Genomic DNA, 26,040 nt, shown 5'->3' with positions numbered 1-26,040 from the left:
TTGGGAAGATTTTCAGGGCGCTAGTGCAAGGTTTTCATGGTAAAAATAGGAGTGAAAATTATAGGGAGTTAATAGATTCTTTGATTGACCTATATCACAATTTGAGTTGTAGAGTGGCTTGAAATTGCATTTTTTTGTTTTCCCATCTTGATTTTTTTCCATCCAAATTTAGCAGATGTGAGTGAAGAACATGGTGAACGCTTTCATCAAGACATTGCACAAATTGGAAAGAAGATACCAAGGGCGCTGGGACACCGCGGTGATGGTAGATTACATTTGGACATTGGTCTCTGATGACAAATCAGCTTCGCACAAGCGAAAAAGCAAGCGTGCTCATTTTTTAAAATGTTCTTCATTATGTTCTTGTAGTGAAAGTGGATATATTTTTGCTAAGTTTTTTTTATTTTGTACGCTGTCTTCGTACTCCATAGTGACTAAGTTAATTCTGCATTATTTCTTCAGTGAAGCATATTGTAAGATAGCAATTAGCTCTAAATTTCTCGATAAAAATCAAAACCGGGTCAAAACTGCGGCTTATATAGACTAGCCATTTAATATTAACTTATGCGTACGAAAAGTGTTAGAAATGTAATATAATTTAGTTGAAAATAGGCGTTAGGAACTACTACACGGAAATGAAAAATGACTTCAAGTCCAGTTGATTTCATAACCAAATTTCTGATTTTGTCCCCAACATTTTGTCGTCGTCTCGTGAATATCAATTTAAAACTTACAGAATCAATCTCTGATCAAAAAAAAATCTGATGTAATTTGTCTAACTGTAAAAACAGTATTGCCAACTCCACAAATAAAAAATACTTAATTTTGAGGAAAAATTAAGAATTTTCTCAAAATTTGTTGAATAAATTTTCTTTCGCATGTAATATTGCAAATGAACTTACACTGTTTAAAAGCCTGTTTCTTTGCTTAAAAAGCAAGGCATAATCGGTTGTGTTAGGGCAAATGGTTTCTTAGTTATTACGCTTTAACGAAAAATGGAGGAAAAATTCGACAAATTACCCGATTTCTAAGGGTTAAAGACGAATTTTAAGGCGATTTTCGACATTTCGGGAAAACTAATGTTATGCACGTCATTAGTACCACACAACGATATTAAAAAAAGAAAATAAATCAGATAAACACAAAGTTGGTCAAAATTTGTTACCCAGTGTTATCAATTATAAAATGATTCAAACAAAAACAAAATTCTTGCAGCAGGAACAATGAATACGTGCAAATGTCTCACAATGACAAGTGCCGATTGCAAAATAGAAAGTGAATGCGCTCGGAAAATGGAAATGAAGATGTACATTTTGACCAACCACCATTTTACAGAGAGTAATTTTAGAGAGTCGAGACTTGTTCCGTCTTCTTTCATTTCCTGTGGAGGACCCCGGGACAAATATTTTTACTTTCAATCATTGAAAGCAATGGTCAAAAGAGAACTGTACCGTTGCTTTCGTGGTCTGCACGGTCGGGTGATATGAACCCTATCAAATATGTATGTGATATAGTTGGTTGATATCTTATTCAGCATGGTCCTCCTGCATACAATTTCTATGTCTCGTGGCCTCGCATATAAGCAGTTTGAAAGGCAGTTCCTCTGGAGCATATCCAATGTCTGTTTCATTCGATGCCACGACTTCAGACATGTATTTGCAGCAGGATGTGGGGGCTCCACACAGTGTTGGGAAGTAACGTAACGCAAGTAACGCGTTACTTGTAACGCATTACTTTTTAAGTAACGTTTCCTAGTAACGCGTTACATCTTTTCCAAAGTAACTGTAACGGTAACGCGTTACAAATTTTTAAGTAACGTACCTAGTTTGCGTTACTTTTTCCGCGTTACATTTCGGATGAGTAACTACAATATATGTATATTTTTTTCGGAAACAAATGTTTCTTTCCTGTAAGTGAATTTCTCAGAATAAAACAATCGAGCATGAACTACGTATGTCAGTGACCGACAGTCACAGACACACAGAGAAACAGATAAGTTCGTAGTGCCACTTGCTGTTTTTTGAAGATGAGGACAGCCTTAGGGAAATCACGTGTACTGATTGCAAGCACTTGGAAGATTTTGTCCGTAGATTTTGACAGTTCCAAATCAATACATTCAGTGAGTGAACTAGGAGTGCAATGATACTGGTAGTCTATTTTACTTTGATTGGTGTTGTTTTTATAAAGATGGAGGACGAAAATATTTTACTGTTCGAACATTTAAAAGAATACTTTTTCTTAAGAGCTGAGGATGATGGCGGACAGAATCTAAAAGTAAAGTGTCTGAAGTGCCCCGGCGGAAAATATTTATCAACAACTAGGGTGCCATAATTAACGATTTACAGTAAGGGGTTAATATGAATAAACTGTGTTCTGATGAGCAGGCCTACTTTATTACTAGAAAATAGTTTGCTGATGGTATGTAATATTAAAGTTCTTTCAGATCAGTTTCAAGTCGAGTTTCGAGTCAAATCAAGGGTAATATCCTCGAGTCGAGTTCCGAGCCGATTCAGTTTTTCCCGTCGAGTTTCGAGTCCAGTCGAGTTTGATAAATGGTTCGTTCGTTTTAACTCGTCTTGAAATCATGGCCTGATTACACTGGAAAATGAAAGCCATGAGAAATGTAAGCTAAACAGTAATATGGAATACTTTTAGTGTTGCTCACGAGAGGAGCACCGCTTGCATCTCGTATCGTCTCGATAGCGAGACCACAAGAGATTTTTTTATAACAAGCTCAGCTCGGCTCGACTCAACTGAGAAGATGGCTCGAGCCGGTTCACTTGGGGTGAACCATCGGCTCGAGCTGGCTTGGTAGGGATGAGCCATTTGGTCGGTTCGGCTCAACTGAGCCGAGGGCTCTAGCCGAGTCGGTTGGGTGAGCTGTTGGCTCAGCTCACTTCTTGGTTCGGCTCGATAGTGAATGAGCTGTGAGCCGAGTTGCTCGAGTCGTTGACAATTCTAAACTCCGGCCGAGAAGTTTTGAAGATATTTGGCCAGTGCCCTATAACATTTAACAGTGTTTGGCTCGAGCCCGAATACTCAACCTAGACCCTCAACCCAAATTCAGAAGCTCGTGAACAATGTCCTTGACTCCTAGACTTTACGACTACCGAGGTTGGTAATCAACTAGTTTTTTAGTATTCAAATACAAACCGCCTATCTTTCATTTTTATATACGGTGTTGTTATAATTAATTAATTAATTAATAATAATAATAATAATAATAATAATAATAATAATAATAATAATAATAATAATAATAATAATAATAGCGGTAGTAATAGTAGTACGGAAAATTGAAGTCATATTTTTTTCACATTTTTAAAGTTTCGGACCTAAAAGTAACGCGTTAGTAACGCGTTACTTTCGAAGTAAAGTAACAGTTACATTTTTGGGGCAAGTAACGCGTTACTAACGCGTTACATTTTAAGAGAAAGTAAAGTAACTTGTAACGCGTTACATTTTTACAAGTAACTTACCCAACACTGGCTCCACATCATACTGATATACCATGGATAAAGGAGTCGTACAACTCTGAAATTGTAAAAAATTCTGTATAGTCACGTAACCATAACAATTCTGTATGGTCAGTAACCATGATAAATCTACCATCAGATATATATTTGATTCCATTCACAGGCGTTTTTTCTTTTTTTCCACAATTAGCAGCGTTTTTTTAAAAAGAAATTAAACGATACAAAACAGTCAACACTTCGAAGCCAGTCGCCAAATATCAGTAGTTCCTTTATACAATTTCTTTAATATTTTTCGGATTTTGCTGACAGCCTGAGGTTGACCAGTTTTATTAAGCTCTCCGCCTGTTTTGAAGGTTTAGTAAGAAATAAAAAACTGAAAGCGTTTTGAGGTGAATCCTTTATCTTTAGATACAATTAATTCTTGTGTGCGATTTCTTCCTTGTAGACTAATAGTTTGAGTTCTCTTCGTGCACAAATGTTGTCGAAGATAGTAATTTCCTAAATCAGTTTCAGCAACTGGTAGATATGGAAACGAAGATTACCAGATTGCAGTACAAACAAAATAATTATAAAACTTTTGTCCAAAAAAAATCTTAAACTGATTTCATACAGTTTACGTAGTTCACTTGTTTTTTATACTGCAAACAAGAGAGACAATATAATGTATGAAAGTGTTCCAAAACTTTGCAGTGCAATCAGTGTGATATTATGCAACCATAATCACACTAAAGAAAGTATGGTTGCCTATTAGCATGTTACTTTGCCGTAACACAGCATCCGTTGAGGTGTTCCATAATCTAGCCCCAAAGATTACTTTCAGATGCTAAAGAAATTTTGTATGGAATCACTGGGATCTTTCAGAGAAACAAAAATAATCAAAATAGGTGCACCTTCGTCGAAGTTGTGGGTGAGTATACCCACACAATATATACATCAACGGGTTGAATTGAGAACCCGCTTCTTTTCTTAAAGTTGGTAAATGAAAATATTCTATCACGAAAATATTACATTATATCTTGGTAGTGGCAGATATTTATTTCAAGACATTACTAATTTCCATCATTATGTTTAACACAAATATGAGTTTAATAATTCATTATTATTAGAATAATAGTGTATAATTTGCTTAACAGTGGAAAACGATAGGCTTCCCTACTGCCGACCTTGACTCCACGTTAATTGGACCATTTGCCAACAAAACTCTTAGGAAAGAAGTAAAATCGCAATCGGATTAGAAATTGAAGGGTTAAAACTTTTGAATAAATGACGAAAAATTGTTGGTAGTGCAACCTACGCTGTACATTGGACCAACATATTTTCAACTTTATTTTTGTAATTTCTAATTCCCAACACCATGTATGGTGTCCTCATGAAACCTCCCTGATTACAAATATTAATTGCGTGGAAACTATTAGCGCCAGAGAATAACAGGTTGCGGCATCTTGAAGAGCAACTCAAACAGACTTTTCTTGTTGATTGTTAATTATTGTTATTTGTTGCAGATGTTCAGTAACAATGTTTATATGAATTCTTGTTACTTTTATATGAACAAAGATGACAACAGCACAAGACAGAGCGCATTGTGTAGTGTGGTTGGCTTACATTAAATCACAGTGTTGCCACAGACTTATCTCTGGAGTGGGCTGAAAAATAGTACCAAATTGAAACAAAAAGGGCGGAATTCATTATTTTATACAAATGTAATACATGGCTTTATAACACGAAACTAAAAGAGGTAAAGTTCTACAACACTACCCCCCCCCTCCAAGACTCAAAATCAAGAAGTTGCTATTTTAAAAATTACTTCATAGAAACCTCCAAATAAGAGGACCCCGAACAACCGTGGAAGTAGATGAAACTTTTCTCGCATGTAGGGAGTATAACAGAGGCCGCAAATTAAAAGAGAAAACAGTTACCATCTTTGGTATGTATTGTAAGGAAACTAAATGCGCCGCTATTTCAAAGTGACCAATAAGCCAAAACGGTATTATGGTCAAATATGAATATATATATATATATATATATATATATATATATATATTCAGATCGAGTTTCGAGTCGAGTCGAGCCAGAACGAGTCAAATGGAGCTAAATTTTATGTAGTTTCAAGTACTCTCTTCAACTATCCTACATAGGCAGTGTAATTATTATCAATGATACTACTGTTACTACAACTTATTATTATTATTATTATTATAACAACACCGTGTATAAACATGAAAGATAGGTGGTTTCTATCTGAATAATAAAAGCTAATTGATTGCCGACTTTGGTAGTCGTGAAGTCTAGGAGGCATGGCCATCGTTCACGAGATTCTGGATTTGAGTTCCGGAGAAGCAAGGATTTGGCTAAGGCCAAATGTTGTTAAAAGTTATAGGGCGCTGGCCAAACATGTTCAAAACTGCTCGGCTCGGGCTTAGGGTTGTCGGCCTGGGTAAGCCGATCTGAGCCGATGGCTCACCCAAACCGAGACAAACAGAGCTGATAGCTCAGTTGGGGCGAATCGATGCTCATCCCAACCATGCCGGCTCGAGCATTTCGCTCCGTTGAACTGAGCCGAGCAAGTTTACATCACTACCTAGGTTGAGCTTCTGTTTGGGCTCGAAAATTCGACCTTGCAGGTCTCAGCCTTGATGGTAAGAACTAAAGTATATACTTAAATTGGTGCTAACGACATTTGAGGCCTCGTTATAAAATCCTTTGTCGTCTCGTTATCGAGACGAAACGAGATACAAGCAGTGTCCCCTCTCGTGAACAATACTAAAAGTATTCCACTTTATCGCTTACATTTCTCATGGCTTTCGCTTTTCAGTCTAATCATGCCATGATTTTAAAACGAGCTGAACGAGCGAGCCATTTATCAAACTCGACTCAACTTGAAACTTGACCTAAAAAACAGCGACTCGGTTCGGAACTCGACTCAAGAAAATTACGTTTCACTCGACTCGGAACTCGATTCGAATTCGAGTCGACTCGAGTTTTAGCTCGATTCGTACCCATTCCTAGAAGGCTATTCCTAACGTTGAATTAAAGGAATGACGAAGTTTACAACATAAATTCTTGCTCCTCTTTGTTAATTCTTCCTCGGCCGGATTATATTGGAGGGGCGAGGACCCCACCTCTAAATATTGGGGGGCCCAAAGGCAAGGTGAATCGTCACAATGTGCGCATTTGGGGTTCCGAACCCCCATACGTTATTCGTGAATATCAGAGATAGCGAGAAAGTGAGTGTGAGGTGTACTTTGGGACACAATAGAATTATCAGTCCATTTTTCTTCATGGAGCACACAATAACTGTTCCCGTTTATCTGGACATGCTTCAACACTTTGCTCTTTCATAGCTACTCCCATTGCAACCAAACGTGATATTCCAACAGGATAATTCCCCACCACACTGGTGTTTAGATGTTCGTAGAGCTTTAGACCGAACATTTCCACAGCGATGGATTGGATGCGATGGACCCACTCCTTGGTCACCGCGATCTCCCGACATAACCATATGGATTTCTTCCTATGGGGATATGTCAAAGATAAAGTCTACGCCACACCTGTACGTTATATTCCTGCACTTTGATACAAAATTAAACAAGTCATCAACTCGATCACACCAGACATGCTGAGATCACATGGCGAAAGATTGAATATCGACTGAACATTCTGAGAGCTACTAACGGGGCCCATATAGAGGTGCATATAGACAAAAAAAATCTGTTTGAGTTGTTCTTCAAGATACCGCAAATCGTTATTCTCTGGCACTAATAGTTTCCATGCAATTAATATTTGTAATCAGGGAAGTTTCATGTGGACACCCTATATATATATATATATATATATATATATATATATATATATATATATAGAGAGAGAGAGAGAGAGATAAGGTGTTATAAAAATGGCGCCCACGGACCAGAGAGCACTATTCTAAAGATCAAAATAAAGTGAAAATGTTATACGATGGTTTGCCTTCTGGGGCCTCCTTCCCCGCTATGGGGAATCAAAATTTCACAATGTGGCAACGTCGCAGATTAACTTGGAACCATTAACATCATTCTACAAATAAATCAAGCAGTTAAATCGATTGCTACACTAATAAGTGATGCTAGTATTAATCTACAGTATATCGACTATAGTTGTTATTTGGAAAAAAAAATCGATGCAACTATTTGATAGATTAGTAGATCTACTGTATGGCTTTTTATTTGCGACTTTGCCACATAGTGCAATTTGTGTCCCCAGACAAGGACCCGAATATATATATATATGCTTTATTATGACTTGTAGAATAGTGCCCTGTAGTCCGTGGGCGCCATTTTTAGAACACCTGATATAATTTATTGTAACAATCTATTCTCGAAATATCGCTTGTCATGGACGTCTCCAGAACTTTCTAATAAGCATAATCCACTACGTTAGTAATAGTAGAAAAATAGAGGAAAAAATACACAGAACAGAGGAAATAATAAGTTCATTCACAAATTACTGATCTAAATTTTATTGCAGGCAGTCCATCTTCGGGACGCATGGTACAACACACTGCTCATTTCTCTGCCAAATCTTGAAATTATGTGAACAATAGTAACTGATCTACTGTACCTTCTATAAGAATGACCCTGTTGACGTAATGCAAGTGGCAGGAATTTGTCTTGAAGACCAAATGGAATTCCTTCAGTAAAATTCAATATGAACACACAGCCTAATTTACGAACCACTTCTTGTGACATGAAATTATTTATAGGTGCCCATACTTCTTGTGTCATGAAGTTATTTATAGGTGCCCATACTTCGTGTGTCATGAAATTATTTATAGGTGCCCATACTTCTTGTGTCATGAAATTATTTATAGGTGCCCATACTTCATGTGTCATGAAATTATTTATAGTTGCCCATACTCCATGTGTCATGAAATTATTTATAGGTGCCCATACTTCTTGTGTCACGAAATTATTTATAGTTGCCCATATTTCGTGTGACATAAAATTATTTATAGTTGCCCACACTCTATTCTGTAAAGAAAAGAACCATTTTAGAAAGAGTAAGATTCAATTTAAATTTATAGTTTAAAAATCTGCTTTGTAGATATAGTGGGCCAGTGAAAGCGCAACACTTGCGGTATCGACATTTGCGGCACTTTGAAATTTAACATTTGTGGTACTGGCACATTTGCGGTACTATTCGAAATAATTTCTTATTCTCCGAGCTAATAGATAATATTTTCGGGTGTTCAGTTAGAGGATAAGCACACAGTATCAACTGCTACATCAAGACCAAACTTTATAACGTTGGTGTAGCCAGCAAGTTGTTCTAGGGGAGAATAACGACTTTTTCAGGGAACTGTTTTTTTTTTTTTTATATATTAAAAGCAGACTAAAAATCTTCTTTCAGAATAGAAACCATTATTAACTCACCATACATGCATACAAACAAACCTTTTTCAAAGCATTAAGAACGTGTAAACCCAAATAAGGATCAATTAGACAGAAAATTGAAAAAAAATATACTAGGATAAATGGTAGACACATCCGAAAGACGTAAACAAATGTTTGTTTGTGATTGGCCAAAACTGAACAACGTAAACAAATCCTTATCTCTGATTGGTCAAACGTCTGTCCATGATACTTTAAGGGAACTTCCAGAAATATTTATGTTTTTTTTATTTTCTTTTATAGTTTTCATTAACGATTTTCCAATAATTATTTACCAGTGTTTACTCAAAGTTCTAGCTCTTGTTGGTAAGAGGCCAAAGATCAAAGGGACAATATTTATTTCCTCCAAGTTATGTTCACGTTCTTGAAATTTTGATACTGTCTGTACTTAAAACCCTGATGAAAAGTACATGGTTTCTTTTTACAGGTTTCGATTACTGTGATAGTTTCAATTAGGTGGCCCGCGTGATATCCTCTATATACCCATGATCTACCAAAATCAGCCAATCAGAATGATCACATAGACCTAATATTAGGTTGTTCCATCTCCATACCCACCCCCTTTATTATTATATTCATTCTAATTTAGATTAACGGGCGGTCAAATGGATGCTTTTGGCGCGTTCCACGAATTTTGTCTCATCATTTATCTTCAGAATGTACACACGTTCTAGTGTGTACCGCAAATGTCCCACTATCTAAGGGAAAGTTTTTAACAGTATCGCAAATGTCCCAGGAAAACTTGTTTTCCGGTTGTGCCGCAAATGTCCAGTACCGCAAGTGTTCTGATACCTGGCCAGTGGAGCACGCAAGGAAGGGGATCTGGGTTTTAACCCCCCTCTTGAGCAAGATATTTTACAAAACTAAACATTTATCGTATTAGAATACATACACACACACACACACACACACACATATATATATATATATATATATATATATATATATATATATATATATATATATATATATATATATATATATATATATATATATAACACGAAATAGGGAGCTTGAACCTCCACCTAGTCGAAATTCTGTGTCCACTATTACGTTGAGAAATAAAAGATCAACATTTCTAATGTTTTGATTTTTTTTGTGTGTGTGTGTGTGTGATGTGTGATGGCGAGTACATAGGGTATCCGAGAAGTCTTCGTGTTCCTAGATTTGAGTATCACAGAGAACAAGATACAGAGTAAATTTAGTTGTGGTATTGGTAACACCACTTTCATGGTCAGAGACAGCATTGTCTGGTATCCCGGCTTTCCAGTACTATCTGGTAGCTCTACGTTCTGGGCACGTTTAACATTTTAATTGTGAGGCAATGGCTGTTAGTGGTTGCAGTTACATAGTTGAGAAACGCGTATTGGCCTGTGTGTGCGGGTGCACGAGCCACCACATACAGATGGTTGTTTGCTTTATATCCGACCATTTTTGGCGGGTACTCACGTTAAGAGATACTGCGCCACCACAACCGATGCTCTCTTCGACCCCCAGCATTGTGGACTATCACATGGCATTGCAGTTTCCATTGCAGCAAGCTCCGGTGCAAGACAGGTATGGGAAGTCTATTCCACTCTTCCCAGCTGCGAAGCTGAAGATGTCGTTTCATCAGTTCAAATGCGCAAATATCCATTGGACAGGCATATGGGCTTTCCACAGGAATGTCTTCAAACGGAGTGACACAAATTCCTAATTCCCCTGATAAAAACAGTGATATTCTGCCTTTATGTCTCGAAGCGTTGTCCATATGGATCATCACCTGGTTCGCGTCCATTCCATACAATTGTGAGATGTCTCTTCGATTGATAGGGGGGCCGCGGTGGCTCAGTGGTAGAGCGTTCACCTCTGGTGCTTGGGGTCCCGGGTTCGATCCCAGCCCCCGCCAAGTGAACTTTGTGATGGACAAACACCGTGTGCGTGGGTTTTCTCGGGGTTCTCCCGTTTCCTCCCACTTTCTTCATTCCACCATTTCATTCATTACTCATCATCACCGTCTCCTTTAGCCTAACTGGCATAACCGTGGGACGTAAAACTCAAAGATTTCATTTCATTTCATTTTCGATTGATAGGTGTTAGAATGGATTCTTGGAAGTATATTACATTCACCTTCACGTTTTTGTTCACCTTGATTATCATCAACTTACCCTCATATCCGAATCCCGTAATAACCATAAAGCCACGGGGTAAACTTTTCCTGTATTGACGAACAAAGTTGCTGCACCTCTTGCCGTCAATGTCATGGTATGTGATCGTCCGAATGTGACAACGAGCAGTAGACGGATATATAATTCATCCACTAAGACGACTTTCTTCCATTTGGAACCCGCCAGATACTTTTCATACAGCTTCCTACAATTCGTCTTATGTTCGGCAATGTGACGCCGTAGCAGGTGGTGTACAGTGGGCCACAGAAATTCTTGAGGTACAAAGTCCGTGAGTTAGGCGACCCAACTAACGCCTGAGCCAAGATTAAATACGCCTGGTAGAGTAGCTAGAACAGCAGCATGAAGTTGCCGCACCTGTGAAAAGAACAAATCATAAAGTGTGTTTTTGTGCAGGAATGAGGCGAAACGCTGGCTGATGAAATGACAGAAGGGAGTCTTTAAATACTTGTACTCACAGTAAACAGCATAATAACAGAAAAATAATATACGGACACCAGAGGTGCCGATGAGTAAATAACAGGATTTAAGTCAGGAGACTTAAATAATCTTATAATTAACTCAAATGAGGGATTATAAACAAGTTAACTTACTTCAAATGACTATACATGTATGCGCATCAAATAATATACGGATAGATTATGCGGTATATGTATTAGTTTATTTTTTAAAAATAAACACAAAGCTTTGCGCTGAGTTTTAAAACAATTAACACTAGTCCTACTTGCAAATCAATTAAAGTATGGATTGATCATTCAGGGGAAGAACCCAGCCCCTAATGAAAATTCTAGGGGTCTAACAGCGCCTGAGCACCTGGGTTCCGGCGCCACTGATTGATACGTAATGTTACTTCGAAAGAAGAACTTGTCTGATTTAATTATTCGTTAAATAATTTTTGAAAATGTTAAATATTGTTATGCAGTAATTTATTTGTAAATATTAAAAATGCAAAATTCGATAACACTTAAACTAGTTGGAGAACTTACCTGTACTAAGCGTATTTCTCCTTAGGTTGCAAATATAACTGAGGGTTCGTGATTTGTTTAATATTTGTGCATTGAGACACAACGAGAAAAAAAGGAAAATATTGAGATAATTCTATTTCAATTTTGTAGTAGTAGTGGTAGTCTGCGAGAGACCGGACTATAAACCTTAACTTTGGCAGGGTAAGATCAATCTCCTTCAAGATAGGCAACAAGCAATGCTGCCCTAATATGAAAACAAATCTTTCTTTCAAAGTGACTGAGCTCTTGGTCACCGACAATACACACTTAAAGGAAAATCTGTTTTACAAATACTAAGCTCTTTCGCCGTAATTCATTACAACTAGATTCGTGCCTTTCCTCAACCTTTGGGTGATTATGTTAAGAAATACTCGACACACTATTTTGTTTTATGATTATGAGTATTTATTCCCATTACTTGTATACTTAGGCTATGTGAATGCTCTATACAAAGAACTACATCAAGATTGGAGATTTAACGATCCTCACAAAAAACATTTAGTTACCTACATGCCAGAGCTATGAAATCATTGTTACGTTAGTTTTAAGTATAATTAATAAAATTGATTAAAATCAAAACACATTAATAGCTACACACTCGATAGGTCATTTAGCAGTGATTCATGAGAGAAACTTCTTTCAGAGTGTATCCTTTAGAATTCAGAAATTTACATTGCAAGAATTACTGACATTGGCCTCTTGGTTCTGTCCCAGCTTCATAAACACACGAATGGAATTTTATGCACTTTGCGCACTAATCATAATATTTGTCTTTCGAGTGATTAGAAGGTTTCTTCACAAGCTCCTCCTCCTCTGTCCTCTGTGATGGAACGCTGTCAACTCCTCATTGTCTTGGTGGCCCAAACTGCTACTGGCAGAGTGGCAAAGGCCCATAAACGAACCCAGGATCTCGCGAATGAAAGTAATTGTATAGCACACCAGACTTAGTGCATGGAGCCGTCTTGAAGTATCACAAGTGGAAATTAACGTATGTTGCCTAAAAGCCTCTTGCTGTGGATGGTTGGTCAAATGATGAATTCAGCTTTCAAATAATCTTGAAGATTAGGACTTCGTCACACAGCAACTCCACGCACAATATGAATATTGGAAGCGAGACCTCTTGACCCACATTCTCTTAGTTTATATAGTTGCCGTTTGCGGAACTCTACTTTCTAGCAAACGGATTTCTATTTCAGATTTAGCTACTGACAAGGGAACCTTCCAAAAATGATAGTTGCAGTGAAAGATGTGGCCTATGCCAATTGAAAGAGCTGTATCAGAGATGAGCATTCCCCAAATATTAGCTGCCCATAGCAATAGGTTCAAGTAATATAAGGAGTGGAAGTTCGGGAAGCAGCAAGGTTGGACAAGGGGGAAAAAGTACAAATTCCGCAAAAAAGGGGAGCACGGCAAAATACAATGCTGACAAGTGATGTATAGAAAGAGACTTGCCACAATAGGGAACAAATGAAAGCCACCAGTGGGGGTTAACAGTGTTGCCAACTGCAATGAAAAGTACATATTTTGCAAAGAGCACTATATGAAGTGAGTGCAATATTCAGTATCAACCTGTCATGTAGAACATAAGATATGACGTGTATAATCAGTGGTACAATCTAACAAAAGAAATAGAAAAAACAGAAGTACGAAAAATACGGAAAACACGCAACATTTGATCACGAGCTGTACATATTAGAATGAACAAAACAAGAAAGCACCAACTATGCAGGAAACCGACGTACCTAGAGTCGAAAAGAAAAACGAGTTCGAAAGTTGGCAACACTGGTCATGAAAATCCAGACAATTCTAATATAGTTAGGCCACTCGCTTCACAAAAAGAAAATTCTGGCAACAGGCATCAAATGCATCAATGCTGGAGTGATTGAGGCAATGTCAAGTCAGGGAACATGAAATGGTTGGGTTGAGACAACAACCGATAATAGAAGTAAACATTATGTCATGGTTGGGTCGTATGTGAGAATATACAGGGTGTCCCACCAAACTTTGTGATCTGAAAGATTTGCGAAACAAACAAAAATGTGACGGATCCAGTTATGCAGGAATGTACCAATGTCAGGGGGTGATAAAAGTCTGAAAGAAGCAAGTGCCCGCAGGATCCCCATCATAGGGCTCCAGGAGCCAACTTCAAACTTTCAAATGGCAACAGGGACCGAGTGGTACCTCTTTCGATAGATCATGGAATATGCAACAATACCAATAGGAAACATTTGCTATATGAAGCATGGTTTTCAAAATGGCCGCCACAAATATATGTTGTGTTTTAACATGGCATCGAACATTGTGATCTCAAATTGCTGCAAAGCGAAAAGAGATGTTGCAAATCCAATTGCACAGGGATGTACTCATGTCAAGGGCCAAGAAAAGTTTGTAAGAAGCAAGCCCCCAGGGCCCCCATCATAAGGCTCGAGGGATCAAACGCAACATTTCAAATGGGAGTGGACGATATTTCTTTGGATAGATGCAACACCGCCTATAAGAAACATTTGCTATATGAAGCACGGGTTCCAAATGGCCGCCAAAAATGCACGTTGTTCTTGCCACCGAGCAGATATTTTTGGCGGCCATTTTGACTTTTTGTCAACTCTTCCGAATATTAAGGCCTTCCCAAATACAACCACAAACATGCGGAAGAGTGATTTAAGCGTGTTTTATGCCAACGTGTTTTATGCCAACGTGTTTTGGCCAAGTTTGGCAGAAAGAAACTTAACTGATGTTGTGCTACTGGTTGATTCTTGGACAGCGAACAAAGACACCAACTTGCTCTACGAGCATGTACCATACGGAGTGAATTTCAAAGTTGAACTGATCCCTCCTGGTTGTACGGGTCTGATACAACCACTTGATGTTTATTTTTTTAGACCATACAAGAACTTTGTGTGCTACGTTACAGAACTTGTGTTATCAGATACTCACTTTAACATTTGGTCCCGCGAGAATTTTCTGAAACTTCAAGCCTTAACCCATTACCAGTTTACGGCATGTTTATTCAAGCCTTTGATTATGTATGCTTTCTACAGGTGTGGATATGTGATAGAAAGACCACCAAAGATTCCGACACCTCTAGAGTACTGTTTCGAGACATTCACAGGCGATCATTGTACCATGTGTGACGGATTGGCAGTATTCCGCTGTGCTCACTGCAAATGTATCTTCTGTGTGGACCATTGTCTCATCGAACAATTGCACGTACAATGTTGGCGAGCATGCACAAATGATGCGAAGGCTAATGCCTGTTGCCGGAATTTTCTTTTTGTGAACCGAGTGGCCTAACTATATCAGAACTGTCTGGATTTTCATGACCAGTGTTGCCAACTTTCGAACTCGTTTTTCTTTTCGATTCTAGGTACGTCGGTTTCCTGCATAGTTGGTGCTTTCTTGTTTTGTTCATTCTAATATGTACAGCTCGTGATCAAATGTTGCGTGTTTTCTTTATTTTTCGTACTTCTGTTTTTTCTATTTCTTTTGTTAGATTGTACCACTGATTATACACGTCATATCTTATGTTCTACATGACAAGTTGATACTGAATATTGCACTCACTTCATATAGTGCTCTTTGCAAAATATGTACTTTTCATTGCAGTTGGCAACACTGTTAACCCCACTGGTAGCCTTCGTTTGTTCCCTATTATGGCAAGTTTCTTTCTATACATCACTTGTCAGCATTGTATTTTGCCGTGCTCCCCTTTTTTGTGGAATTTGTACTTTTTCCTCCTTGTCCAACCTTGCTGTTTCCCGAACTTCCACTCCTTATATTTCTTGAACCTATTGCTATGGGCAGCTAATTTTTTGGGAATGCTCATCTTTGTTACAGCTCTTTCAATTGCATTTGTCACATCTTTCACTGCAACTATCATTTTCGGAAGGTTCCCTTGTGAGAGTTAAAAGAGAATGCTGGATCTTGATTTCTCTTTCTATCTGGACTACATACACAAGAATAACCTGTTAACCAAATGATGTTTTCCATTTTGCAATTTTTAAATCAAAATGAATTTATTATTTTTTCACATTGTCCTGGTAATGTACGTGGTGATGTTAAAGATTCATCACAATATAGTGTCAATAAACAACAACTTTAAAATGCACGAAATTAACGGTTAATATCAAATACAGAACCATTAACAGAATTAACTCTGAAACTCGTTTTCTCCATTCATTTTCTTTCCTTTATTTTCAGGATTACATCATCACTGTTTTTCTCCACTGGAGATTATCTTTCATTTAGCAGCATCCAACTGGAGCTCAGCCTTGTAAATGAAACTTTTTTAAAAGGGTAAACGGCGAAGGTGGGAATCGAACCGGGCCGCCAGATTAGAAAACTACAACTCTAACCACTCATCTAAAGAGTTACTTCTTTCGGCTGGCCTAAATAAAGAACCTTTTCTGTTCGTTCAAAACAGTAGCTTGTTAATAGTCAGATGGATTGGCAAAACACAGGAATATGTAATTGACTCGGAGGGCATTATATCACTGTATTCACTAAATTATCAACATTACAGATTTTTAAAAAAAACAAAATAAAAGACTTTTATTTTGAATCAAATACGGCGTGTGTGTTATACTCATAAACAAGCTAAAGACAAATCAATTGCAGCGTAGTAATCGTGGTTAAGTGGTCAAGGCGTTTGACCAGAAATCTGAAGGTAGTCCAATCGAATCGGATCCACGAAAGACCACTACATTTTTTTTACTTTAGAATTTTTGATGATTGATCGGTGATGACACACTTTTTATTTTCTTCTGATATTTGAGTACTCGGATGTTTCAATGCTTCGACTATCAAATCATCAGGAATAAAAATAGTACTAATAATAATAAAAACCAATTAACATTCTACATTCAAGACGAGACAAGGCTAATTCAAATTATCGTTTCGCTTTGGAGACAGAAATCGAGACGAGACGAAAAGTAGTGTCAACATTTCTCTTTTTATCTTGATTCTCGAAATAGTGTATGTCCATTCTTTAAGTAACAATTGCTTTGTAAACTGAATCTTATACGCTATTTTGTTACTTTGTATTTCGGAGCTCATTGAGTTTATTATGGTCTGTTTAGGTATATTTGTAGCAAAACTTATAATTACTTCTGCATATCCTAAAAGTTAATTACAAGCCTTACTGTACAGTGATATTCATAACACTATTTCCATTAAAATATGATAAATAATACTCAAAAAAGTGATTTACTTACGTTACGCGTGCAGTTTTGCTACACGAATCCATAATATAGGTAGTAATAGTAGTAGTAGTAACAACGGGTCAGAAGCCCCACAGGGCTCGTTTTGTTCCAGCTTGAATGCCATGATATTAATTTAACAGCTGCTTCTTCAATTTTCTTCTTTAATTCCAACAAAGTAACAAATTTCTTCTACTACTATAATACACAAGAAGGTTTGGACAATCGCAAACTGCAACCAATCAAAAACGTGTATTTAATTCATATGGCTAGGGTCAAGGGTGAAATAAAAATATACTGCTCAGAAGATACTGTCTACAATGCAATAAATAGAGTGGGTCGGTAGATAAGAGTGGATCGGTGGATCGCAGTGGGTCATGGTGGGTCACAGTGCGTCATGGTGTGTTGCAGTGGGTCACATGCTGTTGACCCTCGGCCCACTGATCTACTCAGAAAACTCGACCCACCGACCCACTCCAACTCTGATATGAGGGTGGGGTACTTGGCTCGTTCCCAAGGTAAGTAAGTTTGAAGTGAACAACATCGTACAGGTGGGTTTTCTCCTGACACTCCAATTTTCTCCTATTTTCTCCTTCCACTAATTTGCCCATCAGAATTCACTTGATTTAATCATGGTCTCGCTTAACCTAACAGACATAATCGTGGGGCATTAAACGCAAAGATCATGAAATATCAAAAGTGCTAATAACAGTATGTCAGAAGTGCCTAAAAGACATGATGAGTTGCAACGAAACTGTGTAGGGACAATACGCAAAAAATAAACGAATAAATGTTTTTTTACTTTCTGTGGAAAAAATGTTTTAGTGGACAAAAGCCCCCATCCAAAATTTTGAAATTTGACGCCGGAAAATCAAAACGTGGACCGAAGCGAACGAAGTTATGCACAGATATTTAGACCTGAATTGAGGGAATATGTGTTTCATATTTTCCTGGAAAAAAAGGTTGGGTGGGCACGGATTTCGGAAAGCCTTTGAACATGAAATATCAAAATTGCTAATAACAGTATGTCAGAACTGCCTAAAGGTCATGAAGAATTGCAACGAAACTTTGTGTATCGACAATACGCAAAAAGAAAACGAATATTTGTTTTTTTTTTTCATTTTCTGCGGAAAAACTGTTTTAGAGTGGAAACACTTCTACCCAAAATTGTAGAAGTTGACGCTCTAAAGGCAAGAAGTAGTGCACTGAAGTGAATGTAATTGTGCAGAGATATTGTATACATAAAGTGAGGGAATATGTGTTTCGTATTTTCCTAAAAAAAACTTCCAAACCTTTACGAATTATCTGAAGTGCTAATAAGTATACGTCAGAAGCGCCTAAAGAAATGGAGGATCGCAACAAAACTTTTGTAGGGACAATATGCAAAAATGATAAGCAAACGTGTTTTTATCTTGTGCGGAGAAACAGTGTTGGGGCCAAGGCCTCTTCCGCAAAAACTAAATATTATCGTAGAAGTACGGGAAGGAGTGGATCGAAATTGTGTGTAGATATTGTATATGTAAAATAAGGCAATTCGTGTTTCCCAATTGTCCCCATGTAATCTATTTCGTAAATATATTGATATCACGAGTTATATTATAGTTACCACAGTCGTTGTGTAGAAAAATATTCCTGACGCTTCGTGCCTACATCTAATGACAGTGTGAAAATTACAAGGGGATGAGAAGGAAATCCTCTTTGGTAATACTGGATGTTACTATAACCAAAGGAGATTACCCTCATTCCACTTCTATTAAGCGGTGAAAATCTGTTTCCAATATTGGGGGGGGGGGAGGATGGGTAAGACCGTTTCCATATTTTTTTTAAAGCAATGTTCAAAATATTTATGATGTTGAAAAACAATACTGTGGAGGATCAGGGGGCAGAGTTATCTTCAACATTGTGAAACGGGCAGATTTGAGGCTTATTCTGGGGGATATCAATTTCATCTCATTTTCCTTTGTGGCAATCGGACACAATTCATCACATTTCTCCCCAAAAACACATTTCAAATCGGATTATTGGGGGAACAATCCCTCAGTTCCAAGATTGGAGGGGACATATCACCCTCATCCCCCCGTGCCATTTGTGCCAGTGCTTGTAATACACACTGTCAACAGATGTAGACACGAAGCATAAGAACATTTTTACACAACGACTGTGGGAACCATAATATAACTCGTGATATCAATATATTTACGAAATAGATTATATTTTGTTGCCAGTTACCATGAAATATTAAAATATTTTACAACTGATTTGAATATTTCTATTGTTTTAATTCATTATAAACATATGGACAATTGACATTTTACTTGTAGCTACAAGTGGCTGCTTTATTGATTGAAGCAAAAAAAAGTTGACATCAGGGGGAATCGAACCCATAACCCTTGGAACGTGAGTCACAAATGCTTCTGACTGCCACGTCGTCATTTAATAAATTTGGGCAACTTACGACATATGCGGCGAGTCGAAAACTTTAAGCCGCTTTTTCTATGCCATATTAGGCCATTGCGGTCTCCCAGTTTGTAATATGAACACTTTAAATGTTCACAATTACCTTGCAAAAAATGGCCTCGATGTCAACTTACCAAAGTCTGCTTTCTCCTTGTAAGTGAAAAAAGAACTTCGAGCATTTTTGGATATTGATATTTATAATTGCAATAATAGCAAGATACGGAGATACTTTCGGTGAATCAGAAAAGAAAGTGGTCTGAGGCACTATATGTATATTTTTGATTTTTAAATTAAATTTGAAGTCTCACGACTATAGTATTTTATCATGACAGAAATCAGTGTGTTTCGTCGTTATCGTAAACGTATGCAATTTACTTCATAAACGAGTGTTTATTGACTCTCATTTAACAGAACAGTCTTAGCGTAGTAGCGTGAGCATTCGTTGCGTAATTCCGGGATCCCGTGTTCGATTCTCGCTCCCGTAGGGTGTTGTTATGAACTACAATATTCATACTTGTGATGTGTATAAAATGAAAAATACTCAATTTATTTCAGTCTTACAAGTTAGAGTGGAGACTGCTTTCTTCACAGGGGAAATACTAGCAAACTGACGTCACATGTCTATCTGCAACCTTTATTCGTATTGTGGTGGAAAACGTAACGTGTTTAGCAAATAATTCATGAATACGATCCCTAAGGGTCATGCTTAGGGCCTAGTATAAGTCATAAATGTGTCTGAAACGATATTGTTTCCGAGCAATTATTCAGAATGTCTTCCACTATTACTCCTACTGCTAGAAACAAGAATATTTTCGTTCACAATTTGCAACACGTTCCACGTTCAACCAAAATTTGTAAATAGGAACTATTCTTTCTTATATTGGTATGTGTATTTTGTTAAAATATCAATATAACTCATACATAATCCAAAGTCTTTTAGCTAAAGAAAGCGTGTTACTATGTATCGTGGTGAAGACAAATCCTACTTAATTTCTGTTTAAGCATCCGAAGTTTCTATATTAATGTTGTCCAGGAGCTGACACCTTCTTTCTCTCCTCTCATTTCCTTTCGGAGCTAATCGCTCTTATCCTTTCTCTATCACTATCTCTTATCCTTTCTTTTTTTTCCTTTCAACTTCAGTACGCTTATTTACATTGCAATAGGACGTAATATTGATGTCTTAAATTTTCAGTAATAATAATAATAATAATAATAATAATAATAATAATAATAATAATAATAATAATAATAATAATAATAATAAAATATTTAAAGTTACCCTAAAATTAGACAAAACTTACAGATAAATCGGGCATTTCGGGAGGGTGTTTGGACCTCCAGGACACGCCTCTGCAACTATCAAAATTTTAAATCGAAGCGTTCCACTGAAGTTTCATGTAGAAAGTATTCTACTGTATGTTTTGAGGAAGAAAACTGTAATAAAAATAACTGAATATCACTGAACAGTAAGGCATATAATTAACTTTTAGGATATGCAGAAGTAATTATAAGTTTTGCTACAAAAATACCTACACAAACCATAATAAATTCAATGAGCTCCGAAATACAAAGTAACAAAATAGCGTATAAGATTCAGTTTACAAAGCAATTGTTACTTAAAGAATGGGCATACACTATTTCGAGAATCGAGATAAAACGAGAAATTTTTACGCTACTTTTCGTCTCGTCTCGATTTCTATCTCCAAATTAAGGAAGACGATAATTTGAGTTAGCCTTGTCCCGTCTTAAATGTGAATTGTTAACTCTCGTCTCAATTTTGTTTGTTTTGTTTCAGAAATGAGATGAGTAATTCCTCTTCTCGTGAGCAACATTAAACAAAACCGAAATATTTTTGCCAAATGTTACACTTCTGGTTGTAATGTTATGCCCTGAGTGATAATACGCTCCTAATTTTTAATCTTCTATGAGATAATAATAATAATAATAATAATAATAATAATAATAATAATAATAATAATAATAACAATAATAATAATAATAATAATAATAATAATTATTATTATTATTATTATTATTATTATTATTATTATTATTCCTGAAGATTTGATAATTCAAGTATTGAAACATTCGAGTATTCAAATATCAGAAGAAAATAAAACGTGTGTTATCGCCGATCAATCGCCACCAAAAATTCTAAATTAAAAAAAAAATGTACTGGTCATTCGTGGATCCGATTCGATTGGACTACCTTCAGATTACTGGTCAAACACCTTGACCACTTAACCACGATTAATACGCAGCAATTGATTTGTCTTTAATTTGTTTACGAGTATAATACACGCGCCGTATTTGATTCAAAATAAAGGAGTCTTTTATTTTGTTTTTTAAAAACCTGTAATGTTGATAATTTAGTGAATCAGTGGTATAATGCCCTCCGAGTCACTTACATATTCCCGTGTTTTGTCAATCAATCTGACTATTAACGAGCTACTGTTTTGAGCAAACAGAAAAGGCTCTTTATTTAGACAAGTCGAAAGAAGTAACTCTTTAGATGAGTGGCTAGGGTTGTAGTTTTCTAATCTGGTGTCCCGGGTTCGATTTCCGCCTTCACCGCTTACCCTTTTTAAAATGTTTCATTTACAAGGCTGAGCTCCAGTTGGATGCTGCTAAATGAAAGATAATCTCCAGTGGAGAAATTCAGTGATCATGAAAATAAAACAATAAAATGAATGGAGGAAACGAATTGCAGAGTTAATTGTATCAATGGTTCTATATTTGATATTAACCGTTAATTTCGTGCATTTTAAAGTTGTTGTTTATTGGCACTATATTCCCCCCTTTTCTCGTTGTCTCAATATGAAAAAATTTCGCAAATATTATACAAATAATGAACCCTCAGTTATATTTGCAAGTTAACGGGAAATACCTTAATACGGATAAGTTCTCCAACTTGTTTGAGTATTATAAAATTTTGCATTTTTAAAATTTTTAAATAAATCACCAACAGTTGGCATTTTCAAAAATTATTTAACGAATAATGAAATCAGACAATTTCTTCTTTCGAACTAGTATTACGTATGAATCAGTAGTGCCGGAACGTAGCTCACGCCCTGTTAGACCCCCAAAATTTTCAATGGGGGTTGGGTTCTTCCCCTCAAATGATCCATCCACTTTCAATTGATTTGCAGGTAAGACTATTATTAATAGTTTCAAAACTCAGTGCAAAGCTTTGAGTTAGTTAAAAAAATAACCTACCATATGTACCGCATAATCTATCCGTATATTATTTGATACGCGGATATGTATAGTTATTTGAACTAAGTAAACTTGTTTATATAATCCTCATTTGATTTATCTCCGACTGTTATCTTCTCATCAGCGCCTCTGATATCCGTATATTTTTTCAAGTGGCTGTGTATAGTTTTACGTGTGTATCATACAAACAATAAGTACTGTGAGTACAAGTGTCCGAAGACTCCCTTTTGTCACTTCGTCAGCCAGCGTTTCGCTCCACTTCTGTACGAAAACACTCATTACGATTTGTGCTTTTAACAGTTGGGGGCAACTTTACGCTGCTGTACTAGCTACTACCAGGCGTAATTAGCAAGGAGCAAGCGTTAGTTGGGTTGCCTATCTCACGGATATTGTACATCAAGAATTTCTGTGGCCCGTTGTACATGGGTTTTCTGCACACACTTCAACCTAAGGCGCTTGCGAATTGTTTTGTTCCACTGACAATGCGAGGTGGCTCATATCACATTGAGTCGGGGGATTTTCTTGACACAACGGATCCCCCTTAGCCCTATGGGTGCCACTCTGTTTGCAGCCCTTCTCCTGGTTCTTTTCGAGGGTGAACGTGTCGCAAGGGGAGCCTGTTGTATGTAACGGGCTACATTAGCTTTCGCTGTCGTCACTTTGAGTGTTAAGCCATTCTCCCGACATTGTTTTGCAATGCGTAAGTATGAAAACTTAACATGGGACAGGTGTCACGTAACCCTCCCAAAACCGGTTGATTTTCGGTGTCACTCGATAACACTTACGCACCTACAAGGTCAGACACAACATTGCTCTCGCCAGGAAACCCACAGTTCGAACATGATACATCCAGGTGGTAGCACCGAATCAAAAATGGTCGGATATATAGCGAACAACCTTCTGTACAGGACAAACAATGATTCGTTTAGAGATTGCTTTGGCAAGGACCCAACCTGTAAAGAAATGCTGCTTGCTTAGGAGAGAAACGGACATTTGTTCCAGAGTGTGTCCAAGACATTAGGATGATGGACGTAAGAAGACGCGTGAGGAAACATGTCCTGCCGTTACTCGGTAAATTGCGATGTCTTCATTGTATCACTTCGCAAGAGAAAAGATAAACTAAATATCCCGCGCTCTATAATGTATATCATATTAAGAAAGATTTCTATATGTAAACATTAGGCACCGATGTTTGTGAGTTAATTATCTGACAGTGACATGGAACAGTGTGTTGCAGCTTGCCATGCTTTGTTGAGAAATGCTGTGTCTCGCTCAAGAATATTGTTTTCAGATAAATATGCAATATATCGTAGTTCACATACGATAGTCTTCTGGTCTAAGAAAAATCATCGTATGTGCAAGAGTTGGAAGGAAAACTGCCTTATGTTATGATATGGGCCGGAATGACATCACGATATTTCGTACAATTTTCTTTTCTTTTTTCTTTCTTTTCTTTTCTTTTGTTGTTTTGTTTTGTTTTCTTTCTTTTTTTTGAATATATGAATGAACAGTACGATTTGTACCTGTTGAAAACGTGGTTAATACATCAGCTGCAAGATAAGGTATCCAGGTTCGCAACCAGCCACAGAGGTTTGGGGGGGCCAAGTGATTAAAGATTCTCTTACAAATAACTAAATTGTGTTTTTTGTATTAATAATAGCATTTTGTGTTAAGGACTGGAGAGCCACGAAAAGTTTAGGGGGCCAGCCCCCCCCCTCTGGTTGCGGGCCTGAAGGTATCATAGATTGTATGTCGATACAGCAGAATAAGACTCCATCTTATTTTGCTCTTCAGGTGCATGATTTCCTTGATGAACAATTACAAGGGCGCTGGATTGAACGCTGTTCTCAAATATTTCAATTCCCATTGAAATGACCCCACGAAGCCCGAATCGTACATCAGACAACTCATTGTGGGAAATAATCAAATCACGTATCTCTCATCGTCGATGCAGGACAAGAGTGTGGAGGAAGCCTTTCGAACAATACTTTCCTAGATGTTCCGTAACATGTCAAGGACACGGAGCACACAGATTCACTGGATACATAGTTCGTATATGTAAGTGGTCAACTATGTATGTACTAAATGAATAAGTGAAAATTACATTAACATTGCTCTCTGTGATACGCGTTAGGGGACTTCCTGGTCACCCTGTACATTCACCAGTAGGTTATTTGCGATAACTCGTCATGGAATTTGGGAGAGGGTTGAGAAAAAAAAAACGAAACATTTAAATCAAGTCAGTAAATTGTTTACCTATATTATAAAATTGAAAGTGACTAAGTTTGTGACTCGTAACCTCTTGAACTGCCAGATCGATATCGATTAAATTTTCAACGTAGATGAGGTTCTGGCCTGGGAGTGTTTTTAGCTATTTACTTTGACGGTACAACTTAGGAGAGGGGGAGGAGGGGGCATAGAAAAAATAAATAAAACTTAACAACTCTTGAACCACCCGATCGATCTTGATCAAATTTTCAGTGTAGATGAGATTCGGGACTGGGATGATTTTTATCATTTCACTTTGACGGAGCAACGTAGGGAAGGGGATGGAGGGGGAGATATACAAAAATCATTAAATATAAAAATAAAAGTTACTATGTTCGTGAATTAATTACTTTTGAACCACCTGGCCGCTCTTAACCAAATTTTCTACATATATGAAGTTCAAACCTGAGGAAGTTTTTTTATGATTTCATTTTGACAGCAGATCTTAGGAGAGGGGGAGAGGAGGAGGGGAAATATATGAAAATAAATAAAACTTAATAACTCTTGAACCGCCCGAGCGATCTCGATCAAACTTTCAACATAGATAAAGTTCGTGCCTGGGATGTTTTCTTCATTTCACTTTTACCGTGGAACGAAGGGAGGGGGAGGGGGAGATATATATGTCAAAAAAGTAAAAATAAAAGTGACTGTCTTTGTGACTTCATCACGTTTAAACCATCCTACCAATCTTAACCAAATTTTCAATGTAAATGAGGTTCAGATATGATGTGGTTTTTATCATATTACTTTAACAGTAGAACTTAGGGGTGGGGGAGGGGAGGGGAGAAATCTATAAAAATAAATAAAACTTAATAACTCTTGAACCGCCCGACCGA

General features: G+C 37.2%; 1 protein-coding gene across 1 annotated transcript in view; it reads right to left on the bottom strand.

The window, feature by feature from the left end:
- LOC145665819 (solute carrier family 33 member 2-like) overlaps positions 1–26,040 on the bottom strand; it is a 51,938-nt gene that overhangs the window by 12,688 nt on the left and 13,210 nt on the right. Inside the window, exon 2 of the mRNA XM_081732935.1 lies at positions 8,070–8,479. Coding sequence (XP_081589061.1) covers positions 8,070–8,479 — 410 coding nt within the window. The remainder of the gene's footprint in view (positions 1–8,069; positions 8,480–26,040) is intronic.

This window comes from Thermobia domestica, chromosome 12 (assembly GCF_964235325.1).
Source record: "Thermobia domestica chromosome 12, izTheDome1.hap1.1, whole genome shotgun sequence".
NCBI lineage: Eukaryota > Metazoa > Arthropoda > Insecta > Zygentoma > Lepismatidae > Thermobia > Thermobia domestica.
This window is presented reverse-complemented; position numbering and strand designations above follow the sequence as displayed.